The sequence below is a fragment of the Myotis brandtii genome, unplaced genomic scaffold (genome assembly GCF_000412655.1).
Source record: "Myotis brandtii unplaced genomic scaffold, ASM41265v1 scaffold3979, whole genome shotgun sequence".
Classification (NCBI taxonomy): Eukaryota; Metazoa; Chordata; class Mammalia; order Chiroptera; family Vespertilionidae; genus Myotis; species Myotis brandtii.
In genome coordinates this window covers 5,191-28,921 of record NW_005365278.1, presented here as the reverse complement: position 1 = coordinate 28,921, position 23,731 = coordinate 5,191, and the positions used below count along the sequence as shown (strand labels likewise).

The following is a 23,731-nucleotide window of genomic DNA, read 5'->3' as shown; positions in this document are numbered from 1 at the left end:
TGAGAGAGAGACAGACACATCAATGATGAGAGAGAATCATGAACCGACTGCCTCCTGCAGGCCCCCCACTGGGGATGGAGCCTGCAACCCAGGCATGTGCCCTTGACCAGGAATCGAACCCGGGACCTCCTGGTTCATAGGTCGATGTTCAACCTCTGAGTCACACTGGTAAGGCTATACTGAGCGTCTTATGAATTAATGCAAGAAAGAAGGGCAGTCCTTGCTGGGCATGAAATCGTTGGGGGGGGAAAAACAATCAAACCATGAAAATGTGATCAAAACAAAAGACAACAATATGAAAATAAGTTTTTCCACTGTTTTTTTGTTCTCTGAACTCTAAAAAGAGGAATTTGCCGCCATGCATGCCTGCCCATTCAGGGGTGTTTATTCAAGCTGCGCTTTTGTGAGGAGAGAATACAGTGAACGTATTTGTTATAGGGAAGACTTCCAAGACTGTCCGTTCATCCTGGTGAGCAGCAGAGTCAAATAGGAGCTTTTATCCCATGTAGTTCAAATTGCGATGCGTGGCAAAAGCCAGGAAACAAGTGATATCTCTAAAGATGTTTCCCTAGTTTTTTTATTTTCCCCTCCAAATTAAAATACGTTGCTCTGAGCATGTAAAAATGCTCATTTTGAAAAGCCGTCTTGAATGTAAGATGTTAGCAAATATTCAAACAGAAATGCTGTGTTCCCCCAAATGGGCAGGTAGGTATTTTTCATACCAGCAAACTATGGTTTAAGGTCAAAAGAAGAAAAAAAAATAGTTTTTTTTTTTTTTGTCCTTTTTAAAATATATATATCAGTCCTCAGGCCGATGCTCTATCCACTGAGCCACACCGGTTACAGCTGCTTTTATGTTCTTAAAAATTAAAAAAAAAACACTTGATTTTAGAGAAAGAGAGAGAGAAACATTGTTTTGTTGTTCCACTTATTGGGGTATTCATTGGTTCATTTTTGTGTTTTCCCCGACTGGGGGATCGAACCAATACCACCTGGTTCATAGGTGTACGCTAATCCCTGAGCCACACTGGCCGGGCCAATGATACATTTTTTATAAAAAATATTTTTATTGATTTCAGATAGTAAGGGAGAGGGAGAGAGAGATTGAAACGTCCATGATGAGAGAGAACCACGGATTGGCTGTGTCCTGCACGCCCCCTACTGGAGATCGAGCCCGCAACTCAGGCATGTGCCTGACGGGGAATAGAGCCTGTGACCTCCTGATTCATAGGTAGACGCTCAAACACTGAGCCACACCAGCTGGGCATCATATTTATTTTTTTACTTTATTTTTATTGTTGTCATTACTACTGATGCCCCCATTTTCCCTCTCTTATGCAACCTCCACAATGTCCTCCCCCCGCCTTCTCCTGTGGCCATCACCACCCTGTTGACTGTGTCTATGGGTTACACATATATGTTCTCTGGCTTTTGACCAATGTCCCAAAGTATTAAACCCATGCACTTAGTTGGCATTGGATATTTATGAATATCCCCAGAAACATCTATTATGTGGAAGTGCAGGTGGGAAGTCGTATATTATGTCCAACTACCGCTTTGGGCTTTGTAAAAATAGCAAATACTTTCTTAAGAAGCAGACTGAGAGGACGGAGTCTAGAAGAGAAGAAAATCCACCCTAGCCAATCATTTAAGTACTAGAGGCCCGGTGCATGAAACTCGTGCACGGGTGGGGGGGGGGTCCCTCAGCCCGCCTGCACCCTCTCCATTCTGGGACATCCCTCTTGCAATCCAGGACTGCTGGCTCCTAACCGCTCTCCTGCCTGCCTGATTGCCCCTAACCACTTCTGCCTGCCGGCCTGATCACCCCTAACTGTTCCTCTGCCTGCCTGATTGCCCCTAACTGCTCCCCTGCGACCTGATGCCTCTAACTGCTCCCCTGCAGGCCCGATCGCGTCTATCTGCTCTCCTGCTGGCCTGATCACCCCTAATTGCCTCTGCCTCGGCCCCTGCACCCAGGACCCAGGCTTCCCTACCCCGGCTGGCTACAGGCACCTGGGACCAGGGCCAGCTTTGCCCCACCTGGTTACAGGCACCAGGGACCCCGGGTGGCTTCTCCTGGGGCCACCTTTGTCAGGAAGGACATCCAGAAGGTCGTCTGGAAGACATCCTGTCTAATTAGCATATTACCCATTTATTAGTATAGATAGTAATTGCTCTACTTGTTCTTTCTTGTTTTAAAGATCCATACATGTTGCATAACCTATGGTTGGGATTCATTCAAACCCAAATACAAAGACCTTAAGTTCAGTAGGTGGTGTGCAGGAGGCACCGGATGTATGATTCTCTCTCATCATTGATGTTTCACGCTCCCTTCCTGTATGAAATCAATCCTATATAATAAAAGCCTAATATGCTAAGTGTCTTGTCGACCGGTCATCTGTTCAACCAATCAAAGCATAATATGCAAATGATATGCTAAGGTTGCTCAACCCCTCACTATGACATGCATTGCTCACCAGGGACAAGACTTTCAGACTGGTAGGTCAGTTTGCTGCTGGGGTCTGGCTGATCGCGACTGAGTGACACATGCTGGACACACCCTTGAGCCCTCCCTTGGTCCCTCCCCAGCTGGCTAACCTCCCGTGTCCCTCCCCAGACATAATGGTGCACCAGTGGGGTCCCTTGGCATGGCCTGTGCTCACTCGTAATCTGGGATCCCTCGGGGGATGTCAGAGAGCCACTTTCGGCCAATCCCTGCAGGCCAGGCCAAGGCACCAAACTGGTGCACGAATTCGTGCACCGGCTCTCTAGTAAAAATATAATAAACAGAGAAAGAAAAAGAAAAAGACCTTAAGCCTGAAAATATTAGCCCAACCCCAGTAGACAAGGCTTGAAGACATCAGAAATAGTTTTAGTTTTCATTTCAATGACCAGAGTTCTCATTGTATGATCTCCTGAGTTTCATCAACCGATACTCCCTCTCCAAAAAAAGAACAAATGTTTGGGGGATTACGGGTGTTTTATGCTGATCATCTCTTTCCATTCAGGAATTTCGAGGATGCCAGGGCTCATCTCCTGAAGGCTCGAACCGGCTCTGTGTGTGGCTTTAGCATCTATTTTGGATGCATTTGGGTTCTTAATTGTGTTTAGCACTGAACAGCCCCAAACAAAGCCCAGCGATCATAAAATTCATCTAGCATCGCACCAGAGAGAGGAGGCTGGAGGGGGAGCTGGAGGGAGCCCCAGAAATCAATTTCAGGACATCCATGGTTGCATTAAAGAGATCACTGACTGCTTTTTAAATTCAGTGGCTGAGCATCGACCTATCAACCAGGAGGTCACAGTTTGATTCCAGGTCAAGGGCACATGCCCGGGTTGCGGGCTCGATCCCCAGCAGGGGGCGTGTGGGAGGCGGCCAATCCATAATTCTCTCTCATCATGGATGTTTCTCTCCCTCTTGTTTTCCGTTCCTCTCTGAGTCAGTAAAATCATTTAAAAAATATTAGCAATTGTTGCATTCAAATGGCCTTCACATTGTTTTTAAATAGTTCATTATTTTTTTGGTTTAACATTTTAGGTGGATGGTCATTTAAAGACGACCTAGCGCCGTTGCTGGTTGGCTCAGTGGATAGATCATCGGCCTGTGGACTGAAGGGTCCCAGGTTTGATTCCAGTCAAGGGCACATGCCCAGGTTGCGGGTTCGATCCCCAGTGGGAGCGTGCAAGAGGCTGCTGGTCCATGATTCTCTCTCATCATCACTGATGTTTCTATCTCGCTATCCCTTCCTTTCTAAAATCAACAAAAAAAAATATATTTTTTTTTACAAAAGATCCCACGCCTTGAGATCTGTCATATGTGGCACTGCAGACACTCTGTCTCATGACCTCATTGGGTTCGATCCCTTCGAGGGTAGTATGAGGGTGACATTTGAATTATGTTTTTTTCCTCCCCTTTTTTCTTTTTTCTTTTTATTTTGCTTCTCCTAAATTCCAACAGGCAGATGTCTGACATTCCCTTAGGACCCCATTCATCTTTTCTTCCTAACTGGGGAAGAGATTGCCTCAGTCCAGGTCATTGAGCTGGGAGTTGTATTTAATTTTTTTTTCAGAGAGGAAAGGAGAGGGAGAGAGGTAGAAACATCCATGATGAGAGAATCATGGATCGTGTGCCTCCTGCAAGTCTCTCTCTGGGGATCAAGCCCACAACCTGAGCATGTGCCCTTGACCGGGAATCGAACCCGGGACCCTTCAGTTCGCAGGCCAACACTCTAACCACTGAGCAAAACCAGCCAGCGCCAATTTGACTTTTTGAAAGGGTGAAAATGCCTTGAAGAAGAACGAAGCATCTCAGCATTCATGTCACAGTGGGAATTATGACTCACCTCAACATTCTTTCCAAATTGCTCCTGTAATTGCAGACTCTGACTAATAATGAAGCTTGTAGGTAAACAGCATGTTTGAATAAGAATCCTAGGAACTAATTTTACAAGATATGAACTCTGACCTTCCCAGTTCTGGGATATTTGATGACCTTCAACTTTAGAACCAGGAGGACAAAGTCTAGGATGACACACATTGGACCGACATCTGACCACTTGCAAGATCCTTATCAGATTGGAATGTGCCTCTCGGCATGTAGAGAACTTATCAAGCCCCACCCCCTGACCTCTTTGCTCTGTTTGGCCTCTCCCTCTGTATAAAAGCCTCTGCCTCCACAGAGATGTGCAGATGGGTTTTGGGAGGAGCATCCCCCATCTTCTCAGGTTGCCGGCACCTGAATAAACCTCTTTCCTTCCTCACCACCACCTGTCTCACGGGACTCGTTTCTGGGGTGTGAGTCAGGGGAACCTTGTTTTTTCTGGACACATTCCTGGTACATGGACTCCCTGGAACAGGTGTATCATGGCCATGTTCTTTTCTCTGCAGGTGACAGGGGGAAGCAGAGACGGGTCACAGAGGATAGGAGCGAAGAACGGTGCTTTGCCTTCAGAGCAAGAAGAACAGGTAAGAAAAAATGGATCATAGGAGGAGGAGGAAGCATTGGGGATGGAGTCTGATCACCCCTAACTGCTCTCCCCTGCCAGCCTGATCGCCCCTAAATGCTCTCTTCTGCCGGCCTGATCGCCCCTAACTGCCCTCCCCTGCCGGTTGCCTCTCTCACCAGCAAACTGAGAAGCAATACCTCTGTTAAGAAGCCCTCCTGTATGCTGATATTAGCTTTGTTCCTGTATCAGCTGTTAAAGGTATAGCATATTATTTGCATATTATTTGCATGGGGTGGCTTGTTCTATGTTTGTTAGTTCCATTGAGATGATCAGAAAGAAGGTGGTGGTTTCAGGACAAAAAGAAAAGTTGATCCAACAACAAAGTTTTAATTAACAAAAGAAAAATTAAAGAAAAAAAAGAAAAGAGCCAGGCTGGCATTGCTTAGTTGTTTAGCTTAAACCGAGGAACCAGTAGATCTCGGTTCAATTCCCGGTCTGGGCACATGCCCAGGTTACAGTCTTGATCCCCAGTAGGGGGCATGCAGTAGGCAACCAACCCGTGATTCTCTGTCATCTTTGATCTTTCTCTCTCTCTCCCTCTCCCTTCCTCTCTGAAATCAGTAAAACTATATGAAAAAAACGAAAGTCTAGTCATGGCACAGTAAAGTAGAGCATTGAGTCAATCAATATAATAAAAGGCTAATATGCAAATCGACAAAACGGCAGAACGTCGGGTCGCTATGACACCCACTGACCACCAAGGGCAGATACTCATGGCAGGAGCTGTCCATCGGTGGTCAGTGCACTCCCACAGGGGGAGCGCCGCTCAGCCAAAGGCCATGCTCAGAGCTGCGGACCACAGGGAGGTGGTGGGAGCCTCCACAGCAGCACTAAAGCGGTTTTAAACCATCAGTTGGAGATCCCTCAAGGAGTCCTGGACTGGGAGAGGCTGCAGGATTGGCTGAGGGACCGCCCTGAGTGCATAAATTTTGTGCACTGAGCCTCTAGTAATATTATAACTGTTATGGTGTCAAATGGGTATGAGATTAATTGCATGATTTCTTAGTCCACTATATAATGTGTAATCATTGGGGTGCACCCCTGAAATGAACCTAATGTTCTATGTTAACTGTCATGTAAAAAATGTTTTTAAAATTCTATAGGACCATGTTACCTTCATAGAGTCATATTTTACATGACGTACGTTTTGTACAGGTTGTTTGAGAAGAGAGATCTATAGCTAAAGAGAAAGAAAAGTTGAGATTTATAAATTTGCAAAATAAACCAAAGGCAACCACAAACAACTGTAGAAACCATAAAGATAAAAGCCGAGGTAAAATGCGTTTGGAGACCCCATCCCCTGTCTTTCGATAACAGGACTGAAGTAGTGAGAGGCTCAGAAAAGCTGTGGTTGTTGCTCCTTGTACCACGGAGGGGTCATGGCCGAGCTCCCATTGAACGTGCCCCTCACCTCGCACCCCATCTACCTGAGAATCCGTGGACCCTCGGTTTATGAAGACGAGAACCAGCGCACATGGCTGCATGTTGTCATGGACACAGGAGGTGACCTGCAAGTACAGTTGCGCCAGGGCGACTACCCCAGTGGTTATAACGGAATCCCCACCAGACTGCTGACCTCGAGCACCATGCCTTTGATGTGGACGCTCCACCTTGGAAACCAGTACGTGGACTCCATGGGCCGGTTCTGGCGCATCGTGCACCACGTCAAGGAGGATGACATGGAGGAAATGATCCTTGAGCTGATGGACGACTCTTAGGACATGTGATGGGGTCCCTGGCTCTTGTCAACCTGAGCCCCAGTCCTGCTGGCCCGCTGGTGGGACGAGTATAGTTCTGTTCACCTTTTTTAATAAGCTCTGCTGTTCTACCTGCCATCCCCTGGGTGTGAGGGCACATTGATGTCTCTCTCTCTCTCTCTCTCTCTCTCTCTTTCTTCTTCTTCTTGTTGTTCTTGTTCTTTTTCTTCTTCTTCTTCTTCTTCTTCTTCTTCTTCTTCTTCTTCTTCTTCTTCTTCTTCACCTTTCTCTCTCTCTTTCTGTTTCTTTGTCTCTCTGTCTCTCTCCGTGTCTCTCCCTCTCTCTCAAATCAATAAAAGCATTTTGGGCCAAGCTGGTGTTTCTCAGTGGTTGAGGGACGACCTATGAACCCGGAGGTCATGGTTCTATTCCTCGTCAGGGCGCAGACAAGAATTAACCCATGAGCCCTAGTGTTTGGCTCAGTGGATAGAGGGTTGGACTGTGGACTATGGAAGGTCCCAGGGTTGATTTTGGTCAAGGGCACATGCTGTGGTTGTGGGCTCGATCGCCAGTAGGGGGCGTGCAGGAGGCACCTGATGTATGATTCTCTCTCATTATTGATGTTTCTCGCTCCCCTTCCTGTATGAAATCAATCCTGTATAATAAAAGCACAATATGCTCAGTGTCCAGTCGACCGGTCATCTGTTCAACCAATCTAAGCATAATATGCAAATGATATAATAAGTTTTCTCAACTGCTCACTATGAGATGCATTGACCACCAGGGACAAGACATTCAGACTGGTAGGTCAGTTTGCTGCTGGGGTCTGGCTGATTGGGACTGAGTGAGACATGCTGGACACACCCTGGAGCCCTCCCATGGTCCCTCCCCAGCTGATCAACCTCCCGTGTCACTCCCCAGACTTAATAGGGCACCTGTGGGGTGCCTTGGCCTGGCCTGTGCCCTCTTGTAGTCTGGGACCCCTTGGGGGATCTCAGAGAGCTGGTTTCGGCCCGATCCCGCAGGCCAGGCTGAGACACCCCACTTGTGCATGAAATCGTGCACCGGGCCTCTAGGAAAATATATTAAACAGAGAAAGAAAAAGAAAAAGACCTTAAGCCTGAAAATATTACCCCTCCCAGGTAGACAAGGCTTGAAGACATCACTGGAAATAGTTTTCATTTCAATGACCAGCCTTCTCATTGTTTGATCTCCTGAGATTCGTCAGCTGATACTACCCTCTCCAAAAAAAGAATGAATGTTTGGGGGATTACGGGTGTTTTACGTTGATCATCTCTTTCCTTTGAGGAATTACGAGGGATGCCAGGGCTGGTCTTCTGAAGTCTCCAGCATGCTCTGTGTGTGGCTTTAACATAACATCTAACTCTGTGTGCATTTGGGTTTTTAATTGTGTTTAGCACTGAACAGCCCCTTACAAAGCGCAGCGATCATATAATTCATCTACCATCGCACCAGAGAGAAGGGGCTGGAGGGGAGCCCGGGGGGATCCCCTGAAATCAATTTCAGGGCATCCATGTTTGTATTAAAGAGATCACTGAATGCTGATTAAATTCTCCTCTTGCAGGAAGGTGTTTGCAAATGCAAATTGAGCCCTTTAAGGCTGAGGCCTGGGGAGCATGAGGGATGTGTTTCCAAGTTTCATTTCTCATATTCAAAATATTGCACTTCTGGCCTGGCCGGCGAGGCTCAGTGGCTGAGCATAGACGTATCAACCAGGAGGTCATGGTTCGATTCCCGGTTTAGGGCACATGCCCGGGTTGCGGGCTCAATCACCAGTAGGGGGCGTGTGGGAGGTGGACGATCCGTGATTCTCTCTCATCATGGATGTTTCTCTCCCTCTCTATCCCATCCTCTCTGTGTCAACAAAATCATTTAAAAAAATATTAAGCAGGTGTTGCATTCAGATTAAATGCACATTGTTTTAAAATTGTTAATTATTTTTTTTTGTTTAACATACCAGGTGGGTAGTCATTTAAAGATGACGTAACACCCTAGCTGGTGTAGCTCAGCAGATAGAGCGTTGGCCTTTTTTTTCAAATATATTTTTATTAATTACAGAGAGGAAGGGAGAGGGAGAGAGTTAGAAACATCCATGATGAGAGAATCATGGATCGGTGGCCTCATCCTGCAAGTCCCTCACTGGGGATCAAGCCCACAACCTGGGCACGTGCCCTTGACCGGGAATCAAACCCGGGATACATCAGTTCGAAGGCCGAAACTCTATCCACTGAGCCAAACCGGCTAGGGCCTACTTGACTTTTTAGAAGGGTGGGAGCACCTTGAAGAAGAATGAAGAATCTCAGCATTCATGTCACAGTAATTACATGAATTCATGTAATTCATGAGAATTACAGCTCACCTCACCCTTCTTTCCACATTGTTCCTGTAAATGCAGACTCTGACTAATAACAAACTTGTAGGTAAACAGCATGTTTGTGTAAGGATCCTAGGAACTAATTTTACAAGATACGAACTCTGACCTTCCCAGTTCTGGGAGATTTGCTGACCTTCAGCATTAGAACCAGAAGGACAAAGGCTAGGATGACACACACTGGACCGACATCTGACCACTTGCAAGATCCTTATCAGATTGGACTTTGCCTGTAGTCACGTAGAGAACTTCTCAAGCCCTGCCCCCTGACCTCTTTGCTCTGTTTGGCCTCTCCCTCCTTATAAAAGCCTCTGCCTGCACTGAGATGCGTAGATGCGTTTTGGGACCAGCGTCCTATATCTACTCAGGTTGCCAGTACTTGAATAAACCTCTTTCCTTCCCCACCAGCACCTGTCCCACGGGACAGGTTTCTGGGGTGTGACTCAGGGGAACCTTGTTTTTCTGGACACATTCCTGATACATGGACTCCTGGGAATATGTGTATCATGGCCATTTTCTTTCTTCTGCAGATGACATAGAGAAGTAGAGACCAGTCACAGAGGAAAGGTGCTACGAATGGTGCTTTGCCTTCAGAACAAGAAGAACAGGTAAGAAAAAGATGGATGGGAGGAGGAGGAGGAAGGATTGGGGATGGAGTCTGGTCTGAGGGAGGAATTTGGACTTTGTGGACTGAAGTGAGTTTAGCAGCAAAACCATACAGCTCTTGCCAACAGCATGGCTGAGGCTATGGGAAGGGAGAGATCATTCTATAAGTGATGTTATGAGACCTCAGGAATACGACTTGCTGTTTCACCAGTCTCTTTGCTTCCTGTTTCCCTGATCAGCTATCCCAGGTATCTGTCTGTCCCTGAATATTTTGGTCTTGCTTCTCTCACCAGCATTTGAGAAGCAAGACCGCTGTTAAGAAGACCACCTGAAAGCTGACAGTAGCTTTGTTCCTCTGCCAGCTGTTAATGGTAAAGCATATTATTTGCATGTTATTTCCATGAGGTGGCTTGTTCTATGGTTTGTGAGTTCCCTCTGAGATGATCAGAAAGGAGGTGGTTTTGTCAGGACCAAAAGAAAAGTTGAACCAACTACAAAGTTTTAATTAAGAATAAAAGATAAGAAAAGGAAAGAAAAGAAAAGGAAAGAAAAGAAAAGAAAAGAAACGAAAAGAAAAGAAAAGAAGAGAAAAGAGCCCGACTGGCATGGCTCCGTTTTTTTCCTTATACCTTGGAACCGGGTGATGTCGATTCAATTCACAGTCATGGCACATGCCCGGGTTACACTCTTGATCCCCATTATGGGGCATGCAGGAGGAAACCAATCTGTGATTCTCTGTCATCAGTGATCTTTCTCTCTCTTTCTCCCTCTCCCTTTCTCTCTGAAATAAGTAAAATTATATGAAAAAAAACGAAAGAATTGTCATGGCACAGTAAAGTAGAGCATTGAGTCAATCCTATATAATAAAAGCCTAATATGCAAATTGACCAAACCACAGAATGACCAGTCGCTGTGACACACACTGACCTACAGGGGCAGATGATTATGGCAGGGGCTGTCCACCGGTGGTCAGTGCACTCCCACAGGGGGATTGCCGTTCAGCCAAAAGCCAGGCTCACAGCTGCCGAGCACAGGGGGTTGGTTGGAGCCTCCACACCAGCACTAAAGCGGGCCTAAGCTGTCATTTGGACATACCTCAAGGGGTCCCGGACTGGAAGAACCCACAGGGCTGACAGAGGGACCACCAATGTGCATAAATTTTGTGCACTGAGCCTCTAGTAATATTATAATAACTGTGTATGTGTCACATGGCTATGAGATTAATTGCATGATTTCTTAGTCCATTATATAATTTCTAATCATTGGGGTGTACCCCTAAAATGAACCTGAGGTTGTTTGTCAACTGTCATTTAAAACATGTTTTAAAATTTATATAGGACCATGATACATTCATAGAGTCATATTTTACATTAAGTATGTCTAGTACAGTTTGTTCTGGAAGAAAGATCTAAAGCTAAAAAAAAAAGAAAAATTGAGATTTATAAATTTGCAAAATAAACCAAAGGCAACCACAAACACAACCGTAAAAACCATAAAGATAAAAGCCTAGGTAAAATGCGTTTGGAGACCCGATCCCCTGTCTTTCGATGCCGGGACCAAAGTAGCGAGAAGGCTCTGAGAAGCTGTGGCTGTTGCTCCTTTGACCACAGAGGGGTCATGGCCAAGCTCCCGTCGAAGGTGCACCTCAATTCGCACCCCATCTGCCTGAGGATTCGTGGGACCTCAGTGTTTGAGGACGAAGACGATCGCAAGTGGCTGCATCTCTTCATGGAGACAGGAGGCGTCCTGCAAGTACGGTTGCACCAGGAAGACATCCCCAGGGGGCATATCGCACTCACCACCAGCCCGCTGACCTCGAGCATCATGCCTTTGATTTGGTGGCTCCAGCCTGGAGGCCCGTACATGGACCACATGTACCGGTTCTGGCGCATCGTGCACCACATCAAGGAGGATGGAGTGGAGGAAATGATGCTTGAGCTGATAGACAACTCGTAGGACATGTGATGGGGTCCCTGGCTCTTGTCAACCTGAGCCCCAGTCCTGCTGGCCCCCCGGTGGGACGTGTATAGTTCTGTTCACCTTTTTAATAAGCTCTGCTGTTCTATCTGCCACCCCCTGTGTGCAAGGGAACATTGATGTCTCTCTCTCTCTTTCTCTCTCTCTTCCTCTCTCTCTCTTTCTCCTTGTTCTTCTTCTTCTTGTTGTTCTTGTTCTTCTTCTTCTTCTTGTTCTTGTTCTTGTTCTTCTTGTTCTTCTTCTTCTTCTTCTTCTTGTTCTTCTTCTTCTTCTTCTTCTTCTTCTTCTTCTTCTTCTTCTTCTTCTTCTTCTTCTTCTTCTTCTTCTTCTTCTTCTTCTTCTTCTTCTTCTTCTTCTTCTTCTCCTTCTTCTTCTTCTCATACTTCTCCAACTGCTCCTTCTCCTACTTTCTCTCTCTCTCTCTGTCTCTTTGTCTCTCTGTCTCTCTCTGTCCCTCTGACTCTCTCTCAAATCAATAAAAGCATTTTAAGCCAAGCTGGTGTTTCTCTGTGGTTGAGGGACGACCTATGAACACAGAGGTCACGGTTAGATTCCTGGTAAGGGCACAGACAAGAATTGACCAATGAGCCCTCGCTTGTTTGGCTCAGTGAATAGAGGGTTGGACTGTGGACACTGGAAGGTCCTAGGTTCCATTCTGGTCAAGGGCACATGCTCTGGTTGAGTGCTCAATCCCCAGTAGGGGGCGTGCAGGAGGCACCTGATGTATGATTCTCTCGCATCATTAATGTTTCTCACTCCCTTCCTGTATAAAATCAATCCTATATAATAAAAGCTAATATGCTAAAGTGTCTAGACAACTGGTCATCTGTTCAACCAATCAAAGCATAATATGCAAATGATATGCTAATGTTGCTCAACTGCTCACTATGACATGCTTTGACCACCAGGGACAAGACATTCAGACTGGTAGGTCAGCTTGCTGCTGGGGTCTGGCTGATCAGGACTGAGTGATATGGGCTGGACATGCCCTGGAGCCCTCCTATGGTCCCTCCCCAGCTGGCTAACTTCCCGTGACCCTCCCCAGATCTAATTGGGCACCAGTGGGGTCCCCTGGCCTGGCCTGTGCCCTCTCCTAATCTGGGACACCTTGGGGGATGTCAGAGAGCCACTTTCGGCCGATCCCTCGAGGGCAGGCCGAGGAACCACACTGGTGCATGAATTCTTACACCGGGCCTCTAGTAAACATATGTTAAACAGAGAAAGACAAAGAAAAATACCTTAAGCTTGAAAATATTAGCCCAGCCCCAGTAGGCAAGGCTCAAAGACATCACTGGAAATAGTTTTCATTTCAATGACCAGCATTCTCATTGTTTGATCCCCTGAGGTTCATCAACCGATACTACCCTCTCCAAAAAAAGAATGAATGTTTGGGGGATTATGGGTGTTTTATGCTGATCATCTCTTTCCTTTGAGGAATTACTAGGGATGCCAGGGCTCGTCTCCTGAAGGCTTGAGCTGGCTCTCTGTATGGCTTTAGCATATAGCTCTGGATGCATTTGTGTTTTTAGTTGTGTTTAGCACTATACAGCCCCAAACAAAGCCCAGCGATCATAAATTTCATCTACCAATGCACCAGAGAGAGGCAGCTGGACGGGGAGCTGGAGGGAGCCCCAGACAGCAATTTCAGGGCATTCATGGTTGCATTAAAGAGATCACTGACTGCTGATTAAATTCTCCTCTTTGCAGGAAAGTGTTTGCAAATGCACATTGAGACCTTTAAGGCTGAGGATTGGGGAGCGTGAGGGATGTGTTTCTAAGGTGTGTTTCTCATATTCAAAATATTACACTTCGGGTCCAGCCGGCATGGTTCAGTGTCTGAGTGTCGACCTATGAACTAGGAGGTCACGATACGATTCCTTGTCAAGGGCACATGCCCGGGACGCAGGTTCAATTGCCAGTGGGGGACGAATGGGAGGCGTCCGATCCATGATTCTCTCTCATCATGGATTTTTCTCTCCCTCTCGCTTTTCCTTCCTCTCTGAGTTAATAAAAACATTTAAAGAATATTAAGCAAGTGTTGCATTAAGATGACCTGCACCTTGTTTTAAAATATTTTATTATTTTCCTTGGTTTAACATACAAGATGTGTAGTCATTTAAAGACGACCTAGTTCCCGAGCTGTTTTGGCTCAGTGGATAGAGCGTCGGCCTTTTTTTTCAAATATATTTTTATTGATTTCAGAGAGGAAGGGAGAGGGAGAGAGTTAGAAACATCCATGATGAGAGAATCATGGATTGGCCCCTCCTGCCAGTCCCTCACAGGGGTTCAAGCCCACAACCTGGGCATGTGCTTGTGACTGAGAATCAAACCCGGGACCCTGCAAGTCCCTCACTAGGGATCAAGCACAAAACCTGGCATGAGCCATTGACTGGGAATCAAACCCGGGAACCTTCAGTTCACAGGCCGACACTCTATCCACTGAGCCAAAGAGGTTAGGGCCAATTTGACTTTGTTAAAGGGTGGAAACGCCTTGAAGAACAATTATGCATCTCAGCATTCACGTCATAGTGGGAATTACAACTCACCTCACCATTCTTTACACATTGTTCATGTAAATGCAGACTCTGACTAATTATGAAGCTTTTAGGTAAACAGCCTGTTTTTGTAAGAATCCTAGGAACTAATTTTACAAGATATGAACTCTGACCTTCCCAGTTCTGGGAGTTTTGATGACCTTCAAACTTAGAACCAGGAGGATAAAGGCTGGGATGACGCACACTGGACCGACACCTGACCCCTTGAAAGATCCTTATCAGATTGTCCTGTGCCTGTAGGCACGTAGAGAACTTCTCAAGCCCCGCCCCCTGACCTCTTTGCTCTGTTTGGCCTCTCCCTCCTTATAAAAGCCTCTGCCTGCACTGAGATGTGCAGATGCATTTGGGGACGAGCTTACCCCATCTTCTCTGGTTGCCGGCACCTGAATAAACCTCTTTCCTTCCTCACCACCACCTGTCTCACGGGACTGGTTTCTGGGGTGTGAGTCAGGGGAACCTTGTTTTTTGGACACATTCCTAGTACATGGACTCCCTGGAACAGGTGTATCATGGCCATGTTCTTTCTTCTGCAGGTGACAGGGGGAAGCAGAGACCAGTAACAGAGAAAAGGAGCGAAGAACGGTGCTTTGCCTTCAGAGCAAGAACAGGTAAGAAAAAGATGGATGGGAGGAGGAGGGGGAAGGATTGGGGATGGAGTCTGATCTGAGGGAGGAATTTGGACTTTGTGGACTGAAGTGAGTTTGGCAGCAAAACCATACAGCTCTTGCCAAGAGCATGGCTGAGGTTTGGGGAAGGGAGAGATCATTCTATAAGTGATGTCATGAGACCTCAGGAATCCTACTTGCTGTTTCACCTGTCTTTTTGCTTCCTGTTTGCCTGATCAGGTATCCCAGGTATCTGTCATTCCCTGATTATTTTGGTCTTGCCTCTCTCACCAGCACTTGAGAAGCAAGACCGCTGTTAAGAAGCCCACCTGGACGCTGACTTTAGCTTTGTTCTTATGCCAGCTATTAAAGGTAAAGCATATTATTTGCATTGGGTGGGTCGTTCTATGGTTTGTGAGTTTCCTCTGAGATGATGAGAAAGGATGTGGTGTTGTCAGTACAAAAAGAAAAGTTGAACCAACTACAAAGTTTTAATTAAGAAAAAAAGAAAAGAGAAGGAAAGAAAAAGAAAAGAAAGGAAAATAGCCTGGCTGGCATGGCTCAGTTGTTCAGCTTAAACCTAAGAACCAGGAGATGGCGATTCGATTCCCAGTCATGGCACATGCCCAGGTTACAGTCTTGATCCCCAGTAGGGGGCATGCAGGAGGCAACCAATCCATGATTCTCTGTCATCATTGATCTTTCTCTTTCTCTCCCTCTCCCTTCCTCTCTGAAATCAGTAAAACTATATGAAAAAAATGAAAGAATAGTCATGGCACAGTAAAGTACAGTATTGAGTCAATACTATATAATAAAAGGCTAATATGCAAATCGACCAAATGGCAGAACAACTGGTTGCTATGACACACATTGACCGCCCGGGGCCGATGTTCATGGCAGGAGCTGTCCACCGGTGGTGGTCAGTGCAATGCCACAGGGAGAGCACCGCTCATCCAAATTCCAGGCTCACAGCTGCCGAGCACAGGGGTTGGTGGGAGCCTCCACCGCAGCACTAAAGCGGGACTCAGCTGTCAGTTTGACATCCTCATGGGATCCCGGACTGCGAGAGCCCGCAGGACTGACTGAGGGACACCCCCCAAGTGCATAAATATTGTGCACTGAGCCTATAGTAATATTACAATAACTGTGTGTGGTTTCAGATGGGTATGAGATTAATTTCATGATTACTTATTCCATTATATAATGTCTAATCATTGGGGTGTACCCCTGAAATGAACCTAATGTTTTATGTCAACTGTCATTTAAAAATTGTTTTAAAAATTCCATAGAACCATTTTACATTCACAGAGACATATTTTACTTCAAGTAAGTTTTGTACAGTTTGCTGGAGAAGAGAGATCTAAAGCTAAAAAGAAAGAAAAGTTGAGATTTATAAGTTTGCAAAATAAACCAAAGGCAACCAAAAACACAACAGTAAAAATTATAAAGATAAAAGCCGAGGTATAATGCATTTGGAGACCCGATCCGCTTTCTTTCGATACTAGGATCAAAGTAGCGAGAAGCTCTGAGAAGCTGTGGCTATTGCTCCTTGGACCACGGAGGGGTCATGGCCGAGCTCCCGTTGAAGGTGCACCTCAACTCACACCCCATCTGCCTGAAAATCCATGGGCCCTGGGTGTATGAGGATGAGAACCAGGGCACTTGGCTGCATCTCTTCATGGAGACAGGAAGTGTCCTGCAAGTACTGTTGCGCCAGGAAGACATCCCCATTGGGCATATCGCAATCACCAAAAGCCTGCTCACCTCGAGCATCATGCCTTTGATGTGGACACTCCACCCTGGAGGCCAGTACGAGGACCACATGGGCCGGTTCTGGCGCATCGTGCACCACGTCAAGGTGGATGGAGTGGAGGAAATGATCCTTGAGTTGATGGAAGACGACTAGGACACGTGATGGGGTGTCCACTCTTGTAAACCTGAGCCCCAGTCCTTCTGGCCCGCCGGTGGGACATGTATAGTTCTGTTCACCTTTTTACTTAGCTCTGTTGTTCTATCTGCCACCCACTGGGTGCAAGGGAACATTGATGTCTCTCTCTCTCTCTCTCTCTCTCTCTCTCTCTCGCTCTTTCTCCTCCTCCTCCTCCTCCTCCTCCTTCTTCTTCTTCTTCTTCTTCTTCTTCTTCTTCTTCTTCTTCTTCTTCTTCTTCTTCTTCTTCTTCTTCTTCTTCTTCTTCTTCTTCTTCTTCTTCTTCTTCTTCTTCTTCTTCTTCTTCTTCTTCTTCTTCTTCTTCTTCTTCTTCTTCTTCTCCTTCTTCTTCTTCCTCTTGTCCTTTACCCCTGTCTCTCTGTCTCTCTCTGTATCTCTCCCTCTCTTGAAAATCAATAAAACCATTTTGAGCCAAGCTGGTGTTTCTCAGTGGTTGAGGGACGACCTATGAACCTGGAGGTCTCAGTTGGATTTCTGGTCAGGGGACAGAGAAGATTAACCAATGAGCCCTAGCTGGTTTGCCTCAGTGGATAGAGGGTTGGACTGTGGACTCTGGAAGGTCCTAGGTTCCATTCTGGTCAAGGGCACATGCTCTGGTTGTGGGCTCGATCCACAGCAGGGGGCGTGCAGGAGGCACCCGATGTATGATTCTCTCTCATCATTGATGTTTCTCGCTCCCTTCCTGTATGAAATCAATCCTATATAATAAAAGCCTAATATGCTTAGTGTCCAGTCGACCTATCAAAGCGTAATATGCAAATGATATACTAAGGTTGCTCAACTGTTCACTATTATATGCTTTGACTACCAGGGACAAGACATTCAGACTGGTAGGTCAGCTTGCTGCTGGGGTCTGGCTGATCGGGACTGAGTGAGACATGCAGGATACACCTTGGAGCCCTCACATGGTCCCTCCCCAGCTGGCTAACCTCCCGTGTCCCTCCCCAGACCGAATGGGAAACCGGTAGTGTCCCCTGGCCTGGCCTTTGCCCTCTCTTAATCTGGGACCCCTCAGGGAATGTCAGAGAGCCATTTTCGGCCGATCCCCGCAGGCCAACCCGAGGCACCACACTGGTGCACGAATTCGTGCACCCAGCCTCTAGTAAAACTATATTAAACAGAGAAAGACAAAGAAAAAGACCATAAGCTTGAAAATATTAGCCCAGCCCCGGTAGGCAAGGCTCGAAGACATCACTGGAAATAGTTTTCATTTCAATGACCAGCATTCTCATTGTTTGATCTCCTGAGGTTCGTCAATCGATACTACCCTCTCCAAAGAAACAATGAATGTTTGGGGATTATGGGTGTTTTATGCTGATCATCTGTTTCCTTTGAGGATTTACAGGGATGCCAGGGCTCGTCTCTTGAAGGCTCGAGCTGGCTCTGTGTATGGCTTTATCATCTAGCTCAAGATGCACTTGTGTTTTTAGTTGTGTTTAGCACTGAACAGCCCCCCAAAAAGCCCAGCGATCATAAAATTCATCTAGCATCACATCAGACATAGGAGGCTGGAGGGGGGCCCAAGGGAACCTCTGAAATCAATTTCAGGGCATACATGGTTGCACTAAAGAGATCAATGACTGCTTATTAAATTCTCCTCTTGCAGGAAAGTGTTTGCAAATACAAATTGAGACCTTTAAGGCTGAGTACTGGGGAGTGTGAGGGATGTCCTTCCAAGTTGCGTTTCTCATATTCAAAATATTGCACTTCCGGCCCGGCCGGTGTGGCTCAGTCGTTGAGTATCAACATATCAAGCAGGAGGTCATGGTTCGATTCCTGGTCAAGGGCACATGCCCAGGTTGCAGGCTCGATCGACAGTAGGAGGCATGCGGGAGGTGGCCCATCCATGTTTCTCTCTCATCATGGATGTTTCTCTCCCTCTCTCTTTCCCTTCCTCTCTGAGTCAATAAAATCATTTAAAAAATATTAAGCAAGTGTTGCATTCACATTAACTGCATATTGTTTTAAAATAGTTTATTATTTTTTTTTGGTTTAACATACCTGGTGGGTAGTCATTTAAAGACAACCTAGCGCCAGAACTGGTTTGGCAAAGTGAATAGAGCATCTGATTTTCTTCAAATATATTTTAATTGATTTCAGAGAGGAAGGGAGAGGGAGAGAGGGAAAAGCAACCTCCTGCAAGTCCCTCAATGGGGATCAAGTCCAAAATCTGGGCATGTGCCCTTGACCGGGAATCAATCCAGGATCCCTTCAGTTCTAAGACTGACACTCTATCCACTGAGCCAAAGCGGCTAGGGCCTATTTGACTTTTCCAAAGGGTGGAAACTCCTTGAAGAAGAACGAAGCATCTCAGCATTCATGTCACAGTAATTACATGAATTCATGTAATTCACGGGAATTACAACTCATCTCAGCATTCTTTCCACATTGTTCCTGTAAATGCAGACACTGACTAATAATGGAGCTTGTAGGTAAACAGGGTGTTTGTATAAGAATCCTAGGAACTAATTTTAGAAGATATGAACTCTGACCTACCCAGTTCTGGGAGATTTGATGACCTTCCACCTTAGAACCAGGAGGACAAAGTCTAGGCTAATGCACACTGTAACGACACCTGACCACTTGCAAGATCCTTATCAGATTGGACTGTGCCTGTCGCCACGTAGAGAACTTCTCAAGCCCCGGCCCCTGACCTCTTTGCTCTCTTTGGCCTCTCCCTCCATATAAAAGCCTCTGACTGCACTGAGATGTGCAGATTCGTTTGGGTACGAGCTTCCCCCATCTTCTCAGGATGCCGGCACGTGAATAAACCTCTTTCCTTCCTCACCACCACCTGTCTAACGAGACTGGTTTCTGGGGTGTGAGTCAGGGGAACCTGGTTTTTTTTGGACACATTCCTGGTACCTGGGTTCTTCCTCTGCAGGTGACAGTGGAAGCAGAGACCAGTCACAGAGGAAAGGAGCGAAGAACGGTGCTTGGCCTTCAGAGCAAGAAGAACAGGTAAGAAAAAGGTAGATGGGAGGAGGAGGAGGAAGGATTGGGGATGGAGTTTTAATTAAGAAAAGAAAAAAGAAAAGAAAAGTAAGAGCCTGGCCAGTGTGGCTTAGTTGTTTAGCTTCAACCGAGGAACCTGGTGATCACAGTTCAATTCCCTGTCAGGGCACATGCCCGGGTAACAGTCTTGATCCCCAGTAGGAGGTGTGCAGGAGGTAATCCATCTGTGATTCTCTGTCATCATTGATCTTTTTCTCTCTCTCTCCCTCTCCCTTCCTCTCTGAAATCAGTAAAACTATATGAAAAAAAGGAAAGAATGGTCATGGCACAGTAAAGTAGAGCAATGAGTCAATGCAATCCTATATAATAAAAGGCTAATATGCAAATCGACCAAATGGCAGAACAACTGGTCGCTATGACACACACTGACCACGGGGGCAGATGCTTATGTCAGGAGCTGTCCACTGGTGGTCAGTGCACTCCCACAGGGGGAGCACCGCTCAGCCAAAAGCCAGGCGCACAGCTGCCAAGCACAGGGGTTGGTGGGAGCCTCCACAGCAGCACTAAAGCGGGACTAAGCCCTCAGTTGGACATCCCTCAAGGAGTCCTGGACTGCGAGGGGCCGCAGACCTGACTGAGGGACCCCGCCAAGTACATGAATTTTGTGCACTGAGTCTCTAGTAATATTATAATAACTGTGTATGGTGTCAGATTGTTATGAGATTAATTGCATGATTTCTCAGTCCATTATATAATGTCTAATCATTGGAGTGTACCCCTGAGATGAACCTAAGGATATAGGTCAACTCATTTAAAAAATGTTTTAAATATTGTATAGGACCGTGTTATCTTCACAGAGTCAAATTTTTCTTCAAGTACGTTTTGTACAGTTTGTTCTAGGAGAGAGAACTAAAACTCAAAAGAAAGATAAGTTGAGATTTATAAATTTGCAAAATAAAGCAAAGGCAACCACAAACACAACCGTAAAAACTGTAAAGATAAAAGTCGAGGTAAAATGGGTTTGGAGACCCCATCCCCTTTCTTTCGATGCCAGGACCAAAGTAGCAAGAGGCTCTGAGAAGCTGTGACTGTTGCTCCTTGGACCACGGTGTGTCATGGCGGAGTTCCCGTCGAAGGTGTACCTCAACTCACACCCCATCTGCCTGGATATCCGGGGGCCCTCGCGGTATGAGGACGAGAACCATCGCACATGGCTGCATCTCGTCATGGACACAGGAGGTGACCTGCAAGTACAGTTGTGCCAGGTCGACTACCCCAGTGAGCATAATGCACTCACCACCAGCACTCTGACCTCCAGCACCATGCCTTCGTGGTGGACGCTCCACCTTGGCAGCCAGTACATAGACTCCATGGGCCGGTTTTGGCGCATCGTGCACCACGTCAAGGTGGATGGAGTGGAGGAAATGATCCTTGAACTGATGGAAGACTCATAGGACACTTGATGGGGTCCCTGGCTCTTGTCAACATGAGCCCCAGTCCTATTGACCTGCCGGTAGGACCTGTATATTTCTGTTCACCTTTTTAATATGCTCTGTAATTCTATCTGCCAACGCCTGGGTGGGAGGGCACATTGATATCTCTCTCTGTCTCTCTCTCTCTCTCTCTCTCTCTCTCTCTTTCTTTCTTCTTGTTCTTCTTGTTCTTGTTCTTCTTCTCCTTTCTCTCTCTCTTGCTGTCTCTTTTTCTCTCTGTCTCTCTCAATCTCTCTCAAATCAATATAAGCATTCTGAGCCAAGCTGATGTTTCTCAGTTGTTGAGTGACGACCTATGAACCCGGAGGTCACGATTCAATTTTTGGTCAGGGCACAGACAAGAATTAACCAATGAGCCCTAGCTTGTTTTTCTCAGTGGATAGAGGGTTGGACTGTGGACTCTGGAAGGTCCCAGGTTTGATTCTGGTCAAGGGCACATGTTCTGGTAGTGGGCTTGATCCCCAGTAGGGGGCGTGCAGGAGGCACCCAATGTATGATTCTCTCTCATCATTGATGTTTCTCCCTCCCAAACTTTATGAAATCAATGCTATATAATAAAAGCCTAATATGCTAAGTGTCCAGTTGCCGGGTCATCTGTTCAACCAATCAAAGCATAATATGCAAATGATATACTAAGGTTGCTCAGCTGCTCACTATGACATTCATTGACCACCAGGGACAAGACATTCAGACTGGTAGGTCTTCTTGCTGCTGGGGTCTGGCTTACCGGGACTGAGTGAGATGGGCTGGACAAACAAGGGAGCCCTCCTACGGTCCTGACCCAGCTGGCAAACCTCCAACATCCCACCCCGGGCCCGCTCATGCACCGGTGGGATCCCTTTGCCTGGCCTGTGCCCTCTCGTAATCTGGGACCCCTTGGGGGATGTCAGAGAGCCAGTTTCAGCCAATCCCCCCCCCCCAGGCCAGGCCTAGGGACCACACTCGTGCATGAATTGGTGAACCTGGGCCTCTAGTAAAAATATATTAAAGAGAGAAAGACAAAGAAAAAGTCCTTAAGCCTGAAAATATTAGCCTAGCCTTGGTAGACAAGGCTCGAAGACATCACTGGAAATAGTTTTCATTTCAGTGACCAGCGTTCTCATTGTTTGATCTCCTGAGGTTAGTCAACCGACACTACCCTCTCCAAAAAAATAATTAATGTTTGGGGAATTATGGGTGTTTTATGCTGATCATCTCTTTCCTTTGAGGAATTATGAGGAATTCCAGGGCTAGTCTCCTGCAGGCTCGGGTCGGCTCTGTATATGACTTACCATCAAGCTATGGATGCATTTGGGTTTTTAGTTGTGTTTAGCACTAAACAGCCCCCAAACAAAGCCCAGGGATCATAAAATTCATCTAGCATCCCACCAGAAGGAGGCAGAGGAGAGGGAGTTGGAGGGAGCCCCAGATATAAATTTCAGGGCATCCATGATTGTATTAAAGAGATAACAGACTGCTGATTAAATTCTCCTCTTGGAGGAAAGTGTTTGCAAATGCAAATTGAGACCTTTAAGGCTGAGGACAGGGGAGCGTGAGGGATGTGTTTCTAAGGTGTGTTTCTCATTTTCAAAATATTGCACTTCGGGCCAAGCCGGCGTGGTTCAGTGGCTGAGTGTCAACCTATCAACCAGGAGGTCACGGTTCGATTCCCGGTCAAGGGAACATGCCTGGGTTGCGGGCACCATCTCCAGTAGGGGATGTGTGGTAGGCGGCCAATCGTGTTTCTTTCTCATCATGGATGTTTCTCTCCCTCTTGCTTTGCCTTCCTCTCTGTGTCAATAAAAACATTTAGAGAAAGATTAAGCACGTGTTGCATTCAGATTAAATGCACATTGTTTTCAAATATTATATATATTTTTTGGTTTAACATACCATGCGGGTAGTCATTTAAAGACGACCTTGCGACGGAACTGGTTTGGCTCAGGGGATAGAGCGTCAGCCTTATTTTTCAAATATATTTTCATTGATTTCAGAGAGGAAGGGAGAAGGACAGAGTTAGAAACATCCATGATGAGAGAATCATGGATAGGCTGCCTCCTGCATGTCCCTCACTGGGGATAAAGCCCACAACCTGGGCATGTGCCCTTGACTGAGAATCAAACCAGGGACCCTTCAGTTACCAGGCTGACACTCTATCCACTGAGCCAAACCGTTTAGGGTCTATCTGACTTTTTCAAAGGGAGGAAACGTCTTGAAGAAGAACAAAGCATCTCAGCATTCATGTCACAGTAATTACATGAATTCATGTAATTCATGGGAATTACAACTCACCTCACCCTTCTTTCCACATTGTTCCTGTAAATGCAGACTATGACTAAAACTGAATCATGTAGATAAACAGCATGTTTGTATAAGAATCCTAGGAACTAATTTTACAAGATATGAACTCTGACCTTCTCTGTTCTGGGAGATTTGATGACCTTCAACCTTAGAACCAAGAGGACAAAGTCTAGGATGACGCACACTGGACCGTCACCTGACCCCTTCAAGATCCTTA

The 23,731-nt window shown here is 46.3% G+C and overlaps 3 protein-coding genes across 3 annotated transcripts; all 3 read left to right on the top strand.

Annotated features, from left to right (window-relative positions):
• The first annotated feature begins 6,385 nt into the window (after positions 1-6,385).
• LOC102251732 (protein p13 MTCP-1) lies at positions 6,386-6,724 on the top strand. The gene has a single exon (XM_005873016.1). It carries the CDS (start codon positions 6,386-6,388, stop codon positions 6,722-6,724), a length of 339 nt encoding a protein of 112 aa, XP_005873078.1.
• A 4,594-nt stretch (positions 6,725-11,318) lies between these two features.
• LOC106727262 (T-cell leukemia/lymphoma protein 1A-like) lies at positions 11,319-11,657 on the top strand. Its single transcript, XM_014545167.1, has one exon. It carries the CDS (start codon positions 11,319-11,321, stop codon positions 11,655-11,657), a length of 339 nt encoding a protein of 112 aa, XP_014400653.1.
• Positions 11,658-16,405: 4,748 nt separating this feature from the next.
• Positions 16,406-16,744, top strand: LOC102251432 (T-cell leukemia/lymphoma protein 1A). Its single transcript, XM_005873015.1, has one exon. The coding sequence runs from the start codon at positions 16,406-16,408 to the stop codon at positions 16,742-16,744; it is 339 nt and encodes a 112-aa protein (XP_005873077.1).
• Positions 16,745-23,731: the final 6,987 nt, after the last annotated feature.

Coding starts and splice junctions, on each gene's coding strand:
- LOC102251732 (XM_005873016.1), top strand. CDS start 6,386: ATGGCCGAGCTCCCATTGAACGTGCCCCTCACCTCGCACCCCATCTAC.
- LOC106727262 (XM_014545167.1), top strand. CDS start 11,319: ATGGCCAAGCTCCCGTCGAAGGTGCACCTCAATTCGCACCCCATCTGC.
- LOC102251432 (XM_005873015.1), top strand. CDS start 16,406: ATGGCCGAGCTCCCGTTGAAGGTGCACCTCAACTCACACCCCATCTGC.